At 59.0% G+C, this 19,350-nt stretch overlaps 1 protein-coding gene across 1 annotated transcript; it reads right to left on the bottom strand.

Moving 5' to 3' along the window:
• Positions 1 to 1,481: 1,481 nt before the first annotated feature.
• P2RX1 (purinergic receptor P2X 1) lies at positions 1,482 to 18,857 on the bottom strand. The gene is made up of 12 exons (XM_036341320.1): positions 18,525 to 18,857; positions 8,717 to 8,864; positions 8,364 to 8,435; positions 7,861 to 7,930; positions 7,533 to 7,629; positions 7,169 to 7,249; positions 6,804 to 6,945; positions 6,040 to 6,167; positions 5,502 to 5,592; positions 5,018 to 5,083; positions 4,588 to 4,689; positions 1,482 to 4,479 (listed from the first exon to the last, which is right to left on the bottom strand). The coding sequence occupies exons 1-12, from the start codon at positions 18,659 to 18,661 to the stop codon at positions 4,414 to 4,416; spliced, it is 1,200 nt and encodes a 399-aa protein (XP_036197213.1). The 5' UTR covers positions 18,662 to 18,857; the 3' UTR covers positions 1,482 to 4,413.
• Positions 18,858 to 19,350: the final 493 nt, after the last annotated feature.

Genomic DNA, 19,350 nt, shown 5'->3' with positions numbered 1-19,350 from the left:
TCGGCCTGGCCTGGGCAAGAGCGCCCCTCCCGGGGGCGCGGGGTGGAAGCGAGGTGCGCACTAGGGGAGGAAAAGGCGAGGTTGGCGACGAGGAATGGGTCAAGGTGGAGAGCCGGGGAGAAAGGCCTTGAATGGCAGTCCAGGGGTTCGCCATCTGCTGGGTGTGTAAGGGACACGGAAGCAGTTTCACATTGGGGAAGGGCTCTGGGCAGTCGGCAGGACTGGCTTAGCTGGGCCAGAGGGAATGGAGGGGACTCCAGCACGACCTGACCCTCAAGGCGGCTATTTCCGGGGACTCTGCCCCCAACTCTCCCCTGGCGAACTCACCAACCCTTGGCTCAGTTATGCTGTTCTCCAAATGTGAATCCTCTGGCGCCTCACCTTACCACTTGTCCAAGACACGGCCCCGTATCTCCCCCAATCCTGGCTTCTTGAGTTTCTGTTTTATTCTGGGGCCAGAAACTTGGGAGTCACTCACTGTAGGCTACTCTTTTCCCACCCAACCAGTCCATCACCAAGCCCTGCCCATGCTGCCTCTTAAGTGACCCTGGAATCCAGCCACTTCTCGCCACCTCTCTGCCCCTCCCTTAGCTCAGGCCACCATGGTTTTGCACCTGGATTGCTGCAGCGGCCTCCTCATTAGCCTCCCACCCCTACCCAGTCTTACCACCCCACCCCAGTAGCTTTTCTCCACCTGGCAGCCAGAGACCTCTCTCAGAAACACAAGTCCAACTAGTCAGCTCCTGCTTAGGAATTGTCCATGGTTCACCAGTATCCCAAGAATAGGTCCAGTCAAGCCCTCCATGACCTCAGTCCTAACCATCTGCCTAACTCGTTTCAATACCCCTCGGTCAAAAACCCTTCCCTCTGACCTCCTCACGCCCAGTGCCCAGTGTGGGTTACCAGCCCCTCCTAAGGACTTCCTTGTAACCAGCATCTGTTTACCTGCCTGTTTCCCCTCTGGACTGGGAGCTCCATGAGGGCAGGGACTGTGCCTGGTTCAGGCAGCCCTCAAAAGATGTTTGTCAAATGAATAACTACTTAGGTATGGTAATTAGGGGGAGGGGTGTGGGGTTGGAGTTCATGAAAGAGGGCTGGGCCAGCAGACAGTTTTGGAAGTTGTCGGAAAGGATCCGTAGTTGTAAGTAGAGCAATGGGAAAGGGTGAGATAACACAGAGCAAATGAAGCAGGGTCCAAGGACAGAATATTCACTTTTTAAAAAATATATTTTTATTCGTTTCAGAGAGGAAGGGAGAGGGAGATAGAAACATCAGTGATGAGAATCACTGATCGGCTGCCTCGTGCACGCCCCCTACTGGGGATCAAGACCGCAACCCAGGCATGTGCCCTTGACAGGAATCAAACCCAGGACCCTTTAGTCCGAAGGCTGACATTCTATCCACTGAGCCAAAGCAGCTAGGGCCAGAATATTCACTCTTAAGGAGGAAAGATTTCTGTACCAGTTTTGACTTAGGTAACAAAAATCCCACATAAGGACCTCAGGGAAGACAGTCCTGGGCTGGTATGTCAGATGTGCTCCACAGACTTCCAGATATGGCATTTCCACTCACTGCTCCAGCAGCCTCTGGGTATGACACTTGTCTTCGTGGCTCAGGGTGATGGCTAGAGCTCCAGCCATCACATGTACACTCCAGGCAGTGGGATGAAGACAAGGATGAAGAAGAAGAGGGTAAAGGATTTGCACCAGCTGGCTTTTCAGGAAAGTTCCCAGAAGGTGTCACTTGACACTTTCACATATATTTCACCAGCTGAAACTTAGTCACATGACCAGGCCCAGCTGCGAGAGGAGGTTGGGAAATGCAACTTTCATTCTAGGCAGCCGCATGTCCTGCTAAGAACCCAGGGCTGTATCACTATAGAGAGAATAGATATCTGGGGACAACTAGGTGGTTCCACTATTGGAAGAGAGGATAGAGCACGACTGTGTCCCAGGCTCTGTGCTAGGCACCTCCGTATCTTATCTTATCCCGGCCTGAGTAGAGGCTATTATGATCCGACACACACACAGAGGAGGCTTGGAGTGTTAAGCAACTTGCCCAAGGACACAGTGACCATGCCAGAGCTGCAGTTGAAACCTGTATTCCCCCCACACACACACACACACTCCAAGCTAAACTGGAAAATCAGGAGAGGGCAGGTCCTGGAAGCTGCTGGAAGGAAATCTTTCGATAAAGGAGACTTGGTCAACAGTATCAGAGGCAGACAGGCCGAGCAGGATACAGCTGAAGTGTCTACTTGGATTTGGCAACAAAGATGCTGCTGGTAACTTGACAAGGGCATCTGGGAGAAGTGGGGGCGGGGACTGGAGGCCACCTGCTGAGGGTGGGACAAGGGAGGTGTGAACTGGTCTTTCTGGAAAGGTAGCAGTGAAGGGGCAGGCAGAGCTGCAGGGGAACATGGGTGGGAGCGAGCAGGAGAGGGGAGCAAGTACAGGAGAGAGAGGAGAGGGCCTCTGCTGGGAGGTCTCTGGACTGGGTTGAATACAAAGTTGGAATCCTCTACGCATTTGGGAGGGAAGGGGGCAGGAGGTGCAGAAGCAGGTGGGGCTGGAGCAGGAAGAGAGGAAAGAAGAGGGAGTTCCTGGGGTTATGAAATCGGAAGCATGGTTCCTGGCTGGGGAAGAGGGCAGAAGGCCAAGGGCCTGCGAGCCCGTCCGATGTGGTAGCCACTAGCCATGTGTGGTGATTTCCATGTGTTACAAGTGGATAAAATAAAACATTCCATTCCGTGGTTGCACTGGCCACATTGTAAGTCCTCAATGGCCACATGTGGTTGGTGACTACTGTATCGGGCTGTGGTCTAGACAAAGCATGGTGATGGGGTGCCCAGAGACCCTGCGTGGTTCTAAGTTCAGACGAGTGGTCATGCCCACAGCAGAGCCCTGGAGAATCCTTCCACACTGTCTTCACTCAGGACCTTCCTCCCCTCTTTGGGGTTCCCCGGGCCTCCCTCCTGGGGCAGCCAGCCCCCTCCTCACCTCCGCTTTCCGGAGGCTCCTCATGAGGCTGGTTCTCTGCTTGTCCCAGTGCCAGGCCTCCCCTGCATGGGAGGGGTGTGTGGAGGTTGGGAAGAGCTCCAACGTTCAGGGCTGTGCCAGGACAGTGGCCCGTGGATAGAGGCGAGCTATCCCCCAGCACTGACCCTGCTGATATCAGGGCAAAGTGTCAGCTCACCGCCACCCACCGGCAGATCCAGAAGGACCTCAGAGGTCACTCAGCTCAACCCACAGTGCACGGATGGATTTCAGAGAGGCTGAGAAAAAGGTACAGAGGCAGAGGTTTGTCCTCATTCCTTTTATTGTACTCACCCCTCGCTTCCCCCAGACCTTGTGTTCGGACAGAGCTGGGCAGGCCTTGGGGGCTGGGGCTGGGCCACAGGCAGGGAGCCCCGAGTTTGGCCAAGGCTCCCACCTGGCCAGAGGTAGCTGAGTAAGGATTCATGGCTGAAGGGCTGTCCTGGCTTGACACACGTGGGAGAAGCATGTCCCACGGAGGTGACATGGTATGGACCAGGTGTCTGTGCTTGGGGGTGTGGGTGTGATCAGATGGTTGTGTTTGCAAGGCCCAAGCTGTTCAAATACACAGTGTGGGTAGAAGGGGGTGTGCATTCAGGTGAGTGTGCACATGAAGGCGCGTGCACGACACACTGTGGGGCTTGTGAGCACACCACACACCTGCTCACTACCGGCACCTGCCAGGCGCTGCAGGCCCAGGCTAAGTCTGATACCTGATCGGGAACCTTTTAATGAAGGTCCTTAAAATGGCCTGGGGAGTTTGCTCGCCTTGCAGATCCCAGTGCAGGGGGTCTGGGGTGGGCCAGGGTCCTGCATGGTTGATAAGCTCCCCCACGGAAACCCGAGCCCCTGAAAAACCGGGCTGTCCCAGAGAACTCTCTGTGGTGCTGAAATGCCCGTACTGTCTCATACGGCAGCCACCGCCCCGTGTCTCCTTGGTGGTTATAATGTGGCTGGTCTGAGGAACTGCTTTTTATTTTATTCCATTTTAATTCATTTAAATTTAAGTAGTCATGGTGGCTAGTGGGTGTCGTATGGGAGAGCACGGGCCTAGAGAGTGGGATGGGTGGACCCAGAGCGAGAAGCACGAAGCTCCAGCTGAGGAGTGTGTGAGGGCCACCCAGCACCAGTACCTCCTCCGCGCCCGGAGAGGCTGAGGCTGGGTGAGGTGCGCTTGGCGGGGTGCAGAGTTGGAGCCAAAGCTCAGAGTTGCGCAGGTCTCTCCTGGCGTCCCCCCTGAGCTGCTGGCACACTGGTGTCTTTCTGGCTGGGTGGGCAGGCAAGCCCCAGAGGAGACCCCTCTACCCTGGCTGGGACCCCTCCACCAGGGCCCCGCCCGAAGCCTCAGGCTGCGTCCAGTCAGGAGCGGGGGCTGAGGTCAGGACGTCTTCATGTTCTCCTGCAGGCCCAGGGTGGAGCTGGTGGCCGCGGGGTCCCGCTCCCGCTGTGTGAGCATTGGGGGGACACAAGTCAGCCTCAGGGGAGCGGTTGACTCCCCACCGCAGACTTAGGGGCCGAGGCCTCTGAAGGGCCTGACTCGGACGTCTCTTACCGCCTCGGGCCCCATGTCCTCCGCGTACTTGAACTTCTTCTGCTTGTAGTAGTGCCTCTTGGGCAGGATGTGGAGCAGCAGCAGGTCACAGAGAACCGTGGCCTGGGGGCAGGGAGGTGGTGGCTAGAGCATGGGAATCCCTACTGTCTGTGAGGCCCTGACCGAATCCTGCCCTATCCAGACCCGGGTCCTGGAGGGGGGATGAGGCCCTGAGGCCCCTCGGGGAACCGAGACTGCCCATCCCCCCTGGGTCCTGCCCCAGCTGTGGGCCTCAGTTTCTGCAGACATACTGTGTGTCTAGGGTAGGGGGTGGGCTCAGTAAGGATGGACCATTACCGTCAAGTTATGGGTGAGAGACTTGTTGCTGCTACTGAGATGTGGAAGAGGGGGACTGACCCCAGCACAGTGACCCCATGTCCCCAGCACTCACCACCCCGAAGATGCCAATCCCGGAGCCGATGGTAGTCATTGTGGGGATGATGTCAAACTTCCCAGCCTGGTGGAGGGTCGGGGGCGGGGGTGAGGGCAGGGGAGGGGAGGGTTAGCAGTCAGCAGGGGCCCGTTGGAAAGGTCTTCCTCAGAAGCCCTAAGGCCAGGCCTGGGGTCAGGCAGTGTCCCTTCCACTGTCGGCTAGCCCGCTGCCTGCTGCCCGGGGTCTGCCTCTACATGCGACTCAGGGGCCGGTCAGGAGCCTGGGTTTTGACCTTGGCTCTGCCCTCCTGGACCCAGGGAGATAGTGCGGGAGGGTGGTCACAGCTGGAAGGCCGCCCTCAACAGTGCCCACGTCCATGTGCAATGAGGAGAACTGCCGAAGGAAGCCCACCCACCTGCATTCGTCTGTAACCACAGGTGCCCAGCGGGCACTCACAGGGCCCGAGAGCGTGTCTCTGGCCGCCCCTCACGCTGTCACTCACCTTGCCGTCCACGAGGATGTCGAAGCGAATCCCAAACACCTTGAAGAGATGCCGGTAGTTGGTCCCATTCTCCACGAAGTACTTGGCAAACCTTGGGGAAGGAGTGAGGTTGCAGGGGGGATGATGGAGAAGCATTCTCAGTGGGGAGTTCCCAGAGCATCAGGGATGCAGGGGCCCTTGGAGGTCCCTGAGGATAGTCCCCCCCAACATTATAGAGACGGGGAGCCGCAGGCAGGATCCCAGGCCTCGTGCCAGGAATGCTGTACTCCACCCTCAGCCTGGCTCCCGAGGTCAGCCATTTCCCAACCAGTCCTGGCCAGGGAGGCCTCCCGGGGACCAAGACCAGGCAGGGCAGGGGCTCAGGCCTCTAGGGTCTTGCTCCCTGCTGGCTCCCTGTGTGGTCAACCCCAGGACGACAGGAGCTGCCCCGGCTCCTGTGCTCCCCTCCCGGGGACACCTGCTTGGCCCTGAGGGTTCTGGGAATAGAAGAGCCCACAGGACCCCGAGGGAAGGTGCCCCGGTGGGGCCTGGCAGGCACCTGAAGTTGAAGCCTTGAGCCAGGTCTTTCTCTTCATTGAGCTTGTGGAACTGGTAGACGGGCTTGCAGTGCCGCACACGCCAGTCCAGGTCGCAGTTCCAGTCGATGGTGATGCCTATCGCCCCACCCTGCCGGGACACGGGCGTTAAGCTCTGGGGTTTCAGGGCAGGAGACGGCCTTGCAGCTGGGCCGGCAGCCTCTTGAAGGGGGAACCTGCTTGGGCTTGACAAGAGATGCTGAGAAACTGCGTCAGTGTCAAGCCTGTCACCCTCTCTGGCCCGCCTCCGCCCCCCACACTCCAGCTTTCTGCGTTTCTACCATACACCGAGTTTCCCCTCGGGGCCTTTGCACAGCAGTCCCCCACCCCCGTTTCCCACAAGGCTGGCTCTTTCTCATGCTTCTCTCCGAACCCAGGTGGCCATGTGGATCTGGCCCCTGGAATTCCCAGGGTTTCTCAGGGCCCTGGGATTCGAGCTGCTTTTATCTGCTATTTTAAGAACAGTGGGACTTCAGCAGACATCCAGATGACCACATCTGCCCATGTCCATTCATTCTGGGCACCACCTCTGTGCCATTCCATTCCAGGCCCTGCTGGGGAGACAGGCCTGACCCTGCCTCCCCAGCATTAGAGGATAAACCCATTATACTCAACCCACACAGGGAGGCTGGAGGCAGATTACCTAGGCCTGAAAAGCCTTGATTGGCTTGACAATCCTGGGCCCAGCACCGCCCCCCCCAACCCCCCCACTCGCCTGGCATAATACCTTCTCAGCCAGGCTGCTGAAATTCTGCCCCGACTCCCGCACCACATAGCCGAGATTGAAGACAGGGCACAGCGGGTGAGAGATCTTGTGGAAGAGGCACCTTTTCAGGTATTTGGCATCCACCGCTTCCACCAGGTTGCGCCTATGGGGCAGAGGGCATTGGCAGCAGCAGTGTGCCAGCTGGGAGGCGCCCACCATGCCCCGAAGCTCTGCAGATCCCTCGTGGGCCCCAGAAATGCCCCTTCCACAGCCCACCCCAGGGGCCCAGCATGAAAGCAGCAGGAGCAGGGGTGACACAGGCAGCTGAGGCCAGCAGCCGCAGCCTCCTGGAGCCGCCTGCCTATCTTCCCGCTTCTCCCACCAACCTGTTGATCCCAAAGCGTGGAAAGCTGATGCTGTTCTTGATGAAGAGCGTGAAGTTCTCGGCCTCTCGGAGAAGGGCAGGGCTAAAGGAGACCACACTTCCTCACCACCCCTCCCCAGCAGTCCCTGGGCGCCCACCAGAGCCTGGCAAGGTGTGTGTGGGGGGTGCACCCTCCTGTGGCTTTGGGGTGGTGTGCTGTAATGGTGGACTCTCAGGCCTTTGACCAGGGCCCGAGGGGCTCTTTGGCCTGGTGCACAGATGGAGAGAGGGTAGGGTTGGAAGAAGGGGGGCCTGGTCCTACTAAGGGACCCTCTGTCTGGGCTCGGGGATCCTGCTCCCAGCTCCCTGGAAGGAGCAGGTGTTACCGTGGGACGCTATCATCTACTTCCACGGGGCACCATCCAAAGATCTCACACGTCTTCACGGTGTTATTGAAGGCCACACACTTGCCTGTGCGGATGCCTGGAGAAAGGGAGAAAGTCCTGGGTGCAGCTGGGGGTGCAGGGGGGACCCTCCAGGCTCCATCCCTAGGACTTCCCATGGATGAGGCCCCCAAAAGCAGCAGCCCGAGGGCGGAAGTGTGCCTGGGTCTGGGACAGGGCAGGCCAAGGTCAGGATGGCAGGAGGGGAGAGGGCAGAAAGGACATCCTGGTGGGGGAGGCCTGAGGAGGGGACAGGAGGAGGCGACCTTACCTTGGGCCTTCCTTTCCGCCTTCCCTGGAGTGCAGCCACTGTCGTCCTCGCAGATGCCCCCTTCCGGATGCTGGGGGAGGGGAGAGCTGCTGGCTCCAGGCCCCTTGGCTGGGATCCTGAGAAGAGCCCCTCCCGCCCCCAGGGCCCTAGGGAGGGTGTGGGGCAGAGTCTCAGATACCTTTGGGGTGACCCTTGCTGAAGGCCTCCTTCCCCCCTCTGGGCTCAGGCCCAGCTGCTGGTGTCAGCTGGGAGGGGTGGGAAGGTGGGGGCTTGTGGTTGGGCCGCATAGAGGCTCAGCACCCCGCTTGGCACGCAGCTGTCAGGGCAGCCCCAGCAGGGCCGAAGGGGGCCTGTGACTCCGTGTCAATCTATGCCTGGGATCCCTCCACGGCGGCCCCCGCAGGAAGCCTCCCCAGCTTCACCTCCAGTGCCCAGGGGACCTCTCCTTCCATGTGACTTTCCCCTCGGGGTGAAGGAGGAGGGATGGTTGTTGGCAGCCTCACCTCTGCACAGTAGCCTTGGGCCTGATGGGGGGTCACGATGAAATTGGTCATGACCACGAAGGAGCTGTCCCCCTGGAAGCGAGAGGCAGGGCTCTGGGCTGGGAGGACAGCCCCAGGAGCCCAGCACTGCCCAGCGGCTCCCAGAACCCACCCGGCAGGCAGCACAGTCCTCCACACGCCCCGCGGTCAGCGTGTGGGGATGTTAGCAGGCTGCGTGTGCCCTTCATCCCAGTCAGGGAAACGGAAGCCCAAGAGAGGTAGGAGCTGACTGGTCCCACAGGGAGGTGGGAGAGAGCCCGACCCAGCTCTGAGCCAGGACTCTGGGTGGCAGGTGCATCCCTGAGTCAGCTCACCTGGGCTGGGAAGACGTAGTCAGCCACGTCCCAGACCTGGGGGCCCAGGCCCGGCAGCTGCGTCACAGCCAGACCCTTGAGTTTCACAGACACGCTGCTGATGAGGCCGCTCGAGGTCTGGTAGCCCTTCTCATAGAAAAAGACCCACCTGCAGAGAGTGGGAGCACAGGGGTCGCTCAGGACGGCTGTGCTGGCACCAGCTGGACAGGCCAAGTCCTTTCCCTTTGCCTCCCAAGATGCACTTCTGCCCGGCCGGCGCTGCTCAGTGGTTGAGCGTCAACCTATGAACCAGGAGGTCACCATTCGATTCCCGGTCAGGGCACATGCTTGGGTTGCGGGCTCCTCAATGCCCAGTGTGGGGTGTGCGGGAGGCAGCTGATCAATAGTTCTCTCATCATTGATGTTTCTATCTCTCTCTCCCTCTCCTTTCCTCTCTGAAATCAATAAAAATATATTTTTTTTAAAAAGAAGAAACAGATGCATTTCTGAGCCACTCTCTGCTCCTAAAGCTACACCTTGGGCTGCAGGCAGGAGAACCACTACCTCCCCCCGCTGGCCAGTGCCTGAAGTTCCACCATCCTTTTCGTTCTGAAAATAACTAATTCCCGGGGAGGAGACCCACTGAAGGGCTCTGTCAGGTCCTTTTCCAAGAGCAGAACTTGCTGGTGCCTGAAGGCCAAGCATCTGGAACCCGAGTCCTCATGAGAGGACTCCTTCCTCCCCGAGGGCCTCCCACAGAAAAACAGCAGAGCACGACCCCGCACGCCTGGCAGCCTCTGGCCCCGTCACGGCCCTTGTGGGAGTGGCTCGGGCGGGAGGCCCCCCAGCTCTCCTGGGGAATCCTGGCCTTCTCTTCCCGGCATCGAGAACCCCTATTCCTGTGCATTCTCCACTTTCAATCTGGAAGGTTCTGTGGGGCCCTCCTCCCTCTTAGCCCCAGGAGTAGGCACATGAGCAAGGCTTGCCAATCAATGTTCCATCACCCTAGCAACAGTGATGGGTCTAAGGATGAGCACCTGACCCGGGCGTTCCAGCAGGGAGGCCAGGATTCTTCTTGGAATTATTGGGAAAAAGACATCCTCTCTGCTGGGTGGCTAAGCAAGGTGGCTCCAAGATCAAAACGATGGCGAGTTATCTTTGCTACCTCACAGGGCAAGCGTGAGAAGGAAGCCAACTTAGAGAAGGCCAGGCCAGGAAGTGGAGGGTGGCAGACTCCTGCCATGTTGTTTTAGCACCTGGACTCAGCCAGGCCTAAAGCATGAGAAATCTACTTCTGGACTTTTCCTGAGCTAATAAATCCCCTTCCTTTATGTAAGCCAGTTTGGTTTTGGCCTCTGTCGCTTACGACGGACAGTCCTGGAAACACTTCTATCCAGAGTATGGTTCTCTTCCTCAGACCCCTGTCACTGTGGGTGTGTGTCCAGAGTTTGTGGCTTCGTATCCCCAGGGCAAATCTGTGAGCGCACCTATGGGCAGGTCTGACCGGGGCAGGTGTATTTGTGCCCCCTTCACCCCTCACTCTACCCTCAGTCTACCTGTCCAAGCAGAGCTCAGAGCCCCTCTCCTGTGCCCGGTAACGGAATGCTCCCCTCTCCCGTGCCGAGTAACGGAATTCTCCCCTCTCCCGTGCCCGGTAACGGAATGCTCCCCTCTCCCGTGCCCGGTAACGGAATGCTCCCCTCTCCCGTGCCCGGTAACGGAATGCTCCCCTCTCCCGTGCCCGGTAACGGAATGCTCCCCTCTCCCGTGCCCGGTAACGGAATGCTCCCCTCTCCCGTGCCCGGTAACGGAATGCTCCCCTCTCCCGTGCCCGGTAACGGAATGCTCCCCTCTCCCGTGCCCGGTAACGGAATTCTCCCCTCTCCTGTGCCGGGTAACGGAATTCTCCAGGCCTCTTAGCCCCAGACTCACTGCTAGCTCTCCAGGAGCTGGCTCCCTGATCCAGGCCCAGGAAGGCAGCCCACCAATGTCCTCCTCTCACCTCCCATAGTCCATTCCTCTTTCTGCAAGCCCCTCGCCCTGCCAGCACTGGAGCCAAGCTACCCCACCCCCACCCCATGCCTAAGCCGGGTCACTGCTGCCCCCTGCAGGTCCCAGGAGGCAACAGGTAAGACATGACAAAGGCCCCCAACTCTGGGTCCTGAACCTGTCTCACTGCCTCCTGCTGCCGCAGGGAGAGTGGGCATCACCTATGCCCCGCCCTCCTTAGGTTGCTTCCTCCAGGACGGCCTCGGGCTTCATGCCCAAGCTGCAGAAGAGGTCACTGGCCTCTGGGCACCCTGGACCCCAGTGTCCAGCAGCATTTCTCTCGTTGCCCCACACCGACTCCTCACAATATAGATGAGAAAATGGAGGCCTGGGGAGCATCTCTCCCGGGTCAGAGGGAGACCCAGGCTCAGGGCCACAGCCCGGGACTCTGCCCCTCCACTGGGCATCAGGTGTGGCCAGAGCCAGAGGTGCGGGGGTTGGGGGAGGAAGCAGAGGCCCAGGAGGCTGCATGCTGGGGCCGGTGCAGCCACTCTTGACTTTGTGCCCTGGGGGCTGTCAGTCCTGGGGGTCAATGGGAAAGATAAAATCTGGCATCTGGGACCTCAGTTCTGGTTAGTAAAAGAATGACCATTGTGGGAAACTGTTTATTGACTTCACTATCTGATAAGCGTAGACAGAGCCCCCCCCCCCCCCCAAGGCTGGGTGCCTTTGAAGCCCTAGCAAAGGTCGGAGCTAGGCGCCACCTCTGTTTGTCCAGACAGTGGTAGCTGAAACTACTCCCCCATTTATTATTATGTAAATCCTTGCTGATGGGCTAGTCTGCCTGTTGCAAGGGGTCACCTGACTAAGGGCTATGCTATGGGTGCATCCCAGAATCAGTAAAAGCTTGGTGAGGCCTGAGCACGGGAGGAGGTCCTTCCCCTTGAGTTGGACTTGCCCGCCTGGTCCCCCAATATTTCCAAATTATCTCTTGTCTTTTCATTTTCATTTGTGTGCGGCTCTGCTTCCAGTTCCTGAACCCTGACCCACGCGGGACGTGGGAAGGAAACACTCAACAGACCATGGTGCCAGGCCCACTCCTCCAAAGCCTGACCCAGCCTTGCTGTCACCACTCTAGGAAGCCACCATGGGCACCTAATGCCCCAAACACCGGCCGTTATGAAGTCCCTCCCCTTCCAGAAATTCTCTTTCCCTTTCTACCCACCTTATTCTCAGCAAAACCCTCTCTCTCTTCTCCAGTGGCCTCTCATGGAAGAGGCCACATGTTGGAACAGCCTAGAGGCCGAGGTTCAGGCACCGGCACTGCCACTCACCGCTGTGTGGCTTCTGGCCGGAAACTAAACCTCTCTGAGCCCTGGCTTTCTCAGTAAAACGGAGGTGGTGACACCTCCCACAAAGACTGTTCATTCCACAAATACAAGCAGGGCCCAGCCATGCATGAGCAGTGGGGCTGGGCCCCTGGAAGGAAAAGAGTGGAGGTGGTTGGGGATTCCCATGAGTTCCCATTAAATGAATGAGCATGCATAGGCACACAGTAAGTCAGTCTCCTGTTTTCACTGTCCCTACTCTTCCTTCACTAATTCTTTCAATGTCCATCTGCCCCCATCGGCCTGGCCTCCATCCCCAGTGCAGGCAGAATCCCGTGCGAGCTATCACAGACCCACTGTGCGCCAGGGTTCCTACCTCCACTTCTTTACTCTCTCCCAAAAGTCAATCCCACGCATTCATTTGTCATTCAACAAATAGTTATTTATCAACCCCTGTTACAGGGGGAACGTCGGGCCGTAGAAGGCCCATGAAACCATTTGGTCTGGCCCTGCCAAGGCACCAGGGGTGAGCTAATTAAATGTTTGACCGACTGTAGCAGGCTAACTTTTAAGTTGATAATTTTGTATGGCCCGCAAATGATATAAATATCCAAATGGCCCTCAGCAGGAAAAAGATGCCCCACCCCTGCCCTACTATGTGCCAAGTACTTTCCTAGACGCTAAAAATACAGAAGCGAACAAAACAACCCAAAAGTCTGCCCTCACCGATTGGTGACACACATTCCTCCCCTCTGCCCTGGCCCCACCCCGACACCCCACAGGCTCCTCCAACCTAAGCCGACCCTTTGGAAAAGTCAGCGTTTCCTCAAAAAGTCAGACATGGAATTTCCATTTGACCCAGCGATTCCATTTATAGGTATCCTGACCACGTACGTCCGTGCAAAAACAAGCCCACGAATGTTCACAGCAACATTCTTCGTGAGGAACAAAAGTGGAAACAACCCGGATGCCCTTGAACCAACGAGTGGATAAACAACACGTGGGGGATCCACACCGTGGAATATTATTCAGCCACAGAAGGGGAGGAAGCGCCGATACACCTGCCACCTGGACGAGCCTCACACACGGTGTGCGAGGTGACAAAAGCCAGCACACAAGGCCACACGTTGTATGACTTGACTTCTGTGAAATGTCCGGGATGGGCAAGGGGCATGGGAGGGGAGGGGAGAGTGATTGCTCAGGGGCACAAGGTGGGGTTTGTTTGTTATTTTTGAATAGTGAAAATGTCTGGAATTGGATCGTGGTGATGGTTGCACAAATTTGTGATTATGCTAAAACCCACCAAATGGTATATTTTAAAATGGTGAATGTGATCGCATGTGAATTATATCTCAAAGTAAAAACCCAACGGGACCCACGAGAATGCCTCGTGTGTCCCCAGAACTTGCTCCTCTGGTGCCCCGTCCGTAGGCCCAAAACCCGGGCGTCATCCGCCCGCCCTTCCTGTCCTCCATGCCCACTCTCTGGTCTCTCCTGGCTGCCCTCGGCTTTCCTCTAAGGGCCAGAGGGGTTTGTTGTGGGAGCCGGGAGGAGCTGGGCGGACGCTGGGGCAGCTCTGGCTTGGGGCAGGGAGGGCAGGGGGTCACCCGGGCACAGGCAGGAGCTGACCAGGCCTCACAGGAGCTATGGGGCAGAGCAGACCCGGGGAGGGGCCAGCCAGACTCGGAGCCAGGAAGGGGCTGAGTTCAGAGCTGGGGCCCACGCTGGGGCTCAGAGGCTGGTCAGCATGCAGACTACAGACAAGTCACGCTGATGGTTTATTTTTAAATGTTTGAATGAGTTTCCAACCTCGGCAAATAAAGAGGTTCCTTTCACCCATAAGTTCCAGTTTCCCACTGCTCCTAAGAAGTCGGAAACTCTGGCCGTGCCGAGCACATGTCCCCCTGCAGCAGTGAGGGGCAGGAGCTGGGCAGTGAGGGGCAGGAGCTGGGCAGTGAGGGGCAGGAGCTGGGCGGTGAGGGGCAGGAGCTGGGCAGTGAGGGGCAGGAGCTGGGCAATGAGGGGCAGGAGCTGGGCAGTGAGGGGCAGGAGCTGAATGTGGCCACCCTGGTGTGGGGCTGCCAGAGTGATGACGTCTGTCGTCCATACTCACTGCTTCTGCCTCTCATCACTGCTGCCTCTTCATGGCTGTCCTGCCTCTGGCCTCACCCCCACCCCAGCACCTGCCTGCCCCAGGCCTTCCCCTGCTAGACACCCTCCAAGAGACAGCTGCCTGCAGGAGGAAGGCCACGCTCTCAGCCTGGCGGGTTCAGAGGCCTGAGCCAGTGGCCCCGCTCATTCCTCCAGTTCCTCTCCTTGGCTCCTTTTTTTTTATTATTTTTTTAAATCCTCACCTGAGGACATTTTTGCCATTAATTTTTTTAGAGAGAATGAAAGGGAGGTAGGAGAAGGGAGGAGAGAGAGAGAGAGAGAGAGAGAGAGAGAGAGAGAGAGAGAAGAGAAACATCAATTGGTTGCCTCCTGCCTCCTGATCACACCCCAACTGGGGCCAGGGATCGAACCTGCCCCTGAGGTAGGTGCCCTTGACTGGGAATCAAACCCCAGACCCTTCGGTCCTCCGGCTGACACTCTAGCTACTGAGCAACACTGGCCAGGGCTGCCTTGCTCCTTTCCTGCTGGCCCAGGGCCTTTGGTCACACGCTGCTTCCCCACAGCCCTGCTTGGACAAGGCGGCCAGACAGCCGGGTCCACCAATCAGGGCATCCACTCCTTGGCCACAGTGATTGGTTCTGAGCTGCGTTCATGACCCAACCTAGGCCAGGAAGCGATGGACCCAGGACTTCCGCTGGAACTCCCGGGAAGGAGAAGTTCTTGTGCCCCAGGGGAGGCTCAGCTGGTGGGGTGTCAGCTCAGAGTTGCTGGGGGCCATCTGCCACTCGAGGACAGAGAGGCTGCCTGAGGCCGGGGAGAGCAGAGCCGGGGCAGAGGGAGCTAGATCCTGGCTGGCTTCACTGGAGAGCCCAGACGGGACCAGCCTGAACGCCTCATCTCCTGGATGAGACGTAGAGCTTGCTCCTCCTGTGGCCTCCATGGAGGATCCAGGCAGGCCCGAAGCCTGCATCGGTGTTTCAGTTTCTGTGTCTAGGAACCAAAGGAGTTCCGGCTAATTCCTCCTCATCTCCTTGTTCTCCCCTCTGCCTACCCTGTCCCCACCTCTGTCCCATGAAGCCCGACACAGCACCAGGCATGGAAAAGATGCGGCAGAAATGTCTTCAGCCCTGGCTGGTTGCTCAGTGGTTAGAGCGTCGGCCCTCGGACCGAAGGGTCCAGGTTTGATTCCTGGTCAAGGGCATGTACCTGGGTTGCAGGCCCAATTCCAGCCTGGATCAGGCCATGTGCAGGAGGCAACCAATCGATGTGTCTCTCTCACACCTTTCTCTCTTTCTCCCCCCTCCTTCCCTTCCATGCTCTCTAAAAATCAATAGAAAAAAATATCCTTGGGTGAGGATTAACAACAAAAAAGAAATGTCTTCAGATACATTTCTCCCAGCATTAACTTGTACCTGCTCTCATCCCTGGTTGGTGTGCTCCAGGATCCATTTGGAGGTCTCAGGAGCGCATGATTCAAGAGCTGTATGTGGGTGCACAGGGACAGGGTGAGGATTGAGGTGAGAAGAGGCCCAGGGGGGCCTAAGGAAAAGTTCAAGGTTGGTTCCACCACTGTATCACCTCCTCCAGGAAGCCTTCCAGGCTCCCCTCCCCAAGCAGCATTCACAAGTCCCCTTGGACTCTCCTGTGTGCCCCAGAAAGATCTTTCTCCCCCCTTGACCAAAACACCCCAGGCAGGGACATGTCTCAGCACACCCTTTTATGGGCCTGCTAGATCGTGGACGGCAGCCCCACTGCCTGCACACCACCAGTTATGGAGAGCTCATTGCTGCCCAGGAGAAATGCCACTATGAATTAACCACCATAATGTGAGCCAAAAAATAGTCTTTGCACAGCCTATCAGGGCCTCAGGCCCACCTGCTCCCTCCTCCTGCCCTGGGCTGCCTGGAACAGGGCACCGGATGAGAACACAGCCTCAGTCCCCCTCCTCGGAACCCGGTCAGCTTCTCAGCACCTCAGCCTCCCTGCCTGTCTCAGTAACTCTCTCCGTTTCTAAGTCTCAGAGCCTCTCTCTTCATCTGAGTGGTTGTCCCCCAATGTCCCTCTGTCCAGTTCTGTCTCTGTGGCTGCCCATCCCCCACCTGGGCTGTGCCCCTGTCGCTGGTGTCCGGGAGCCTGGCATTTCTCCTGCAACACCCTCAGGACCAGACACTGACGGGCAGGGGCCTTGGAAAGAGGTGTGTGTGTGTGTGTGTAACTGAAGAAAGGCCATCCTTTCTCAGGAGAGAGAAACTGTTGAACTTCTGTGCATGCTTTTAGAAGGGGTTTTCCCCACCCCAACTCCCTGGGACAGTTGGGAAATGGAAGACTGAGAGTAAAACCAAATCCAGGCTGGTTTCCGTCTGCAGCTGTGGGCAGTGGCCAGACGAGGGCGCCAGAGACAGCAGGAGTCCCAGCCCAAGCAGGGGTGGAAGGTTGACTTCTAGACTTGAGGGTGGGGCTGAGGGGTGTTGGAGGGACCCTGCCTTCGGCTCTGCGGCTCTGCGCTGTGACTTGGGTGGTCAGTCCCCGTCCCTCAGCGGGTTTCCCTTCCAGGATATCAAGGCCGCCTTTGGAGCCACACAGTCGGATTCATGTCCTGGTTCGGCCACTTTCTAGCTGTGAGGTCCAGGCTAAACCACTCAGTGCCTCTGAGCCTCACTGAGGCGGAGGAGGCCGCATCTATCTGGAAACTGAGCAGACTGTCTTAGGAGGGTGGAAGCGGGGGAGGGAGGTAGTGAGGTCCCCGTCACTGGAGGCCTGTGTTCAGGACTGAATGGTGGCTTGAGGCATATGCTGCACCGGGGATGGGGTGTGGGGGGCGTGGGAGGACTGTCCCTTTCCCCGGACAGTCGCGACCAGAGGGCCCTGGCGCTGCTCCCAGTGCTGCCCTAGAGCAGAGAGGGAGCCACAGGGCCACGGAGGACAGCGCTCTCCCGCCTCCCTAGAGGGTGAGGGGTGGGCAAGCAACCTCTTTCCTCCCCGGAGGGTGCATGTTCAGGCCCGTCTCGTGCCGGCAGCACACCAGCAGGGCCCCGTTAGAAAGGGGCCCTTGTGAGCTGGGAACGGAGAGGCAGAGCCGGGCCCCGGGGTCAGGGGGCCTCAGCTCTAACAGGGACTTTCCTGTCACCAGAAACCCCACTGCTCCTCTCTGAGCCTTGATTTCCCTCACAAGCTCAGACGACACTGCAGATGTCAAACTGGTTTGTGAACAGGAGAGAGGAGCCGGAAGGGGTCCTTCACCAGCCCTGGCTGCCCTTGACGGCTCTCAGGCCTTGGGGTCCAGGTGGGGCAGAGGGAAGGCTGTTGGATGCCAGAGGCCCTGGGGGAACAGGACTCTTAAGCTTCCTGGGCTCCAGGCAGCAGTCCTGGTTTGGTCCCACAGCAAAATTGGGGACACGGAGACCAGAGGGGCAGGGCCCTTGGGACCATATGGCAGTCAGGCCGAGGCTGCCAGGTGCCCCAGACTCCCCAGCAGGGGCTGAGCTCCCCTAGGAACCCTCTGCTGTGAGTGGACATGATGCACCCCCCACCCCCCAATCAGGGCATATGCACCAGGCACCCACCCACCTCACTCACAGGACATGCACAGGTGGGCATCCAGCCCCAGAGGCACACCCAGCAGCCACACCCATTGGGCACACACTGACACATGAGGGCACACGTACCCACACAGAGCTCTGGGTACGACACATGCATCCACACACCACACACACGTGTGTTCATACAAGCACACATATGTACAAGCCCCTGCCAGGCCAGCCTTGGCTCCCAGGGCAGCCAGACTGATTTCGGGAAGACGGCCATGCACGGTCCCTGGAACATCCAGGCTGCAGGGGAGGCTCCCCTGGCTTCCATCCCTGAACTCCTGGGAGGATGGGACAGGCCCAGGAGGCCCAGAGAGGAGCTGTCATCCCTGGGGCCAGGATGACCTCCAGACTTTGCCTGACATGCCCCCATTAAGGCCAGGTGTTCTCAAATACCCCAGGGTGCCTCTCATTTAGGCAGGGCCGTGGGAGCTGGGCCTGTCGGGTGGGGAGGGGCTCTGCCTCAGGACGGGCTGGCTGGGCTATGGGGTCAGAGGTAGAGGGACCCTGGCTGAGCCCCCGAAGCCACTCACCGCTTCAGGGAGCCGGTCCTGGCGAGTCTGTCCCACAGAACCCGGCGGGTTTGCCCTCGTTGCCCAGGTGACCCAGGACGGGGCTCCCCTCTGTGCCTCGGAGCCCCCATCTCGCCAGGGGGCTACTGGCTCCCACTCTTTCTCACCACCCCCAGGGTTTGTCCGGAAGGACAACCAGTGGCAAGAAAGAAGGGCTCCTTGGGGTCACGGGGGGGGGGGGGCATCCCGGAGCCGAGAGGGCAGGCCTGGCATGAGAGGGCCGCAGGGAGGGGCCCCGACTCACCCGATCACGTAGACCAGGACCACGAGCTGGATCAGCCGGAAGATGATGCCCACCTTCTTGTTGCGCACGAGCACCATGCGGGGGGTGTCGTACTCGAAGAAGAAGGCGGCCAGCTCATCCTGCAGCCGCCGCGCCATGCTGGGCCCGGCGGGGCGAGGGCCGAGCCCACGCAGCCTTCGCCCTCTGGGTGCGCGACCACCAGGTCCCCTGGCCCAGGGCAGCTCAGGGCGGGCAGGTGGGGCCAGAGGTCAGGAGTCAGAGGTCAGCTGCAGGCGCCCGGGTGGGGAGGGAGGACCTGGGGTGCCCAGAGCAGCTTTGGGTCCCTGGCAGGCAATGGACTGAGGGACAGCCGAGCCTGTGGACAAATAAATTCCCAAAGATGGACGGGGGCGGAGCTGGCAGGGTCACCAGCCCCGAGGCCCCCGTGGCCCCGCCCCCGCCGCCTGCGCCCTGCTGGGCCTCCGGAAACAGAAGCTGTTGGCAGGAAACCACGCAGCCATCACACGGCCAGATAAGCCAGATAAGCTGTCAGCCCCCCACACGGTGGGCAGCGTGGCTGCACGCTGGAGCCCCCCACCCTCCCTGCCAGGGACCCACCCCACAGCCAAACATCCCCCACCTTCAGCCCGGGGGCGACAGCCAGGACTGCAGGGAGGAAGGAGGGCCCTTACGGTCCAGCCCTGACACTTCCGGCGCCCACAGCGAGACCTCCAACCCTGTCCTCGGTTGCCCATCCACCACCCATCCACTGGCCCAGGCACCCTCAGCGTGAGGCCTGGCACCTCCACCCCTGACCTCGCCCACCCACCGTCTGTCCGGTTCCAGC

Source organism: Myotis myotis, unplaced genomic scaffold (genome assembly GCF_014108235.1).
Source record: "Myotis myotis isolate mMyoMyo1 unplaced genomic scaffold, mMyoMyo1.p scaffold_m19_p_17, whole genome shotgun sequence".
In the NCBI taxonomy this organism is placed as follows: Eukaryota; Metazoa; Chordata; class Mammalia; order Chiroptera; family Vespertilionidae; genus Myotis; species Myotis myotis.
Note: the sequence above shows the minus strand (reverse complement) of the source record. Positions and strands in the feature narration are given on the sequence as shown.

Excerpts from the sequence above, each read along its gene's own strand:
- P2RX1 (XM_036341320.1), bottom strand. The coding sequence starts at position 18,661 with ATGGCGCGGCGGCTGCAGGATGAGCTGGCCGCCTTCTTCTTCGAGTAC. Across the intron at positions 8,436-8,716 it reads ACTACGTCTTCCCAGCCCAG|GGGGACAGCTCCTTCGTGGT; the intron begins GTGAGCTGACTC and ends TCTCGCTTCCAG. Across the intron at positions 7,250-7,532 it reads GTAGATGATAGCGTCCCACG|CCCTGCCCTTCTCCGAGAGG; the intron begins GTAACACCTGCT and ends GGTCTCCTTTAG.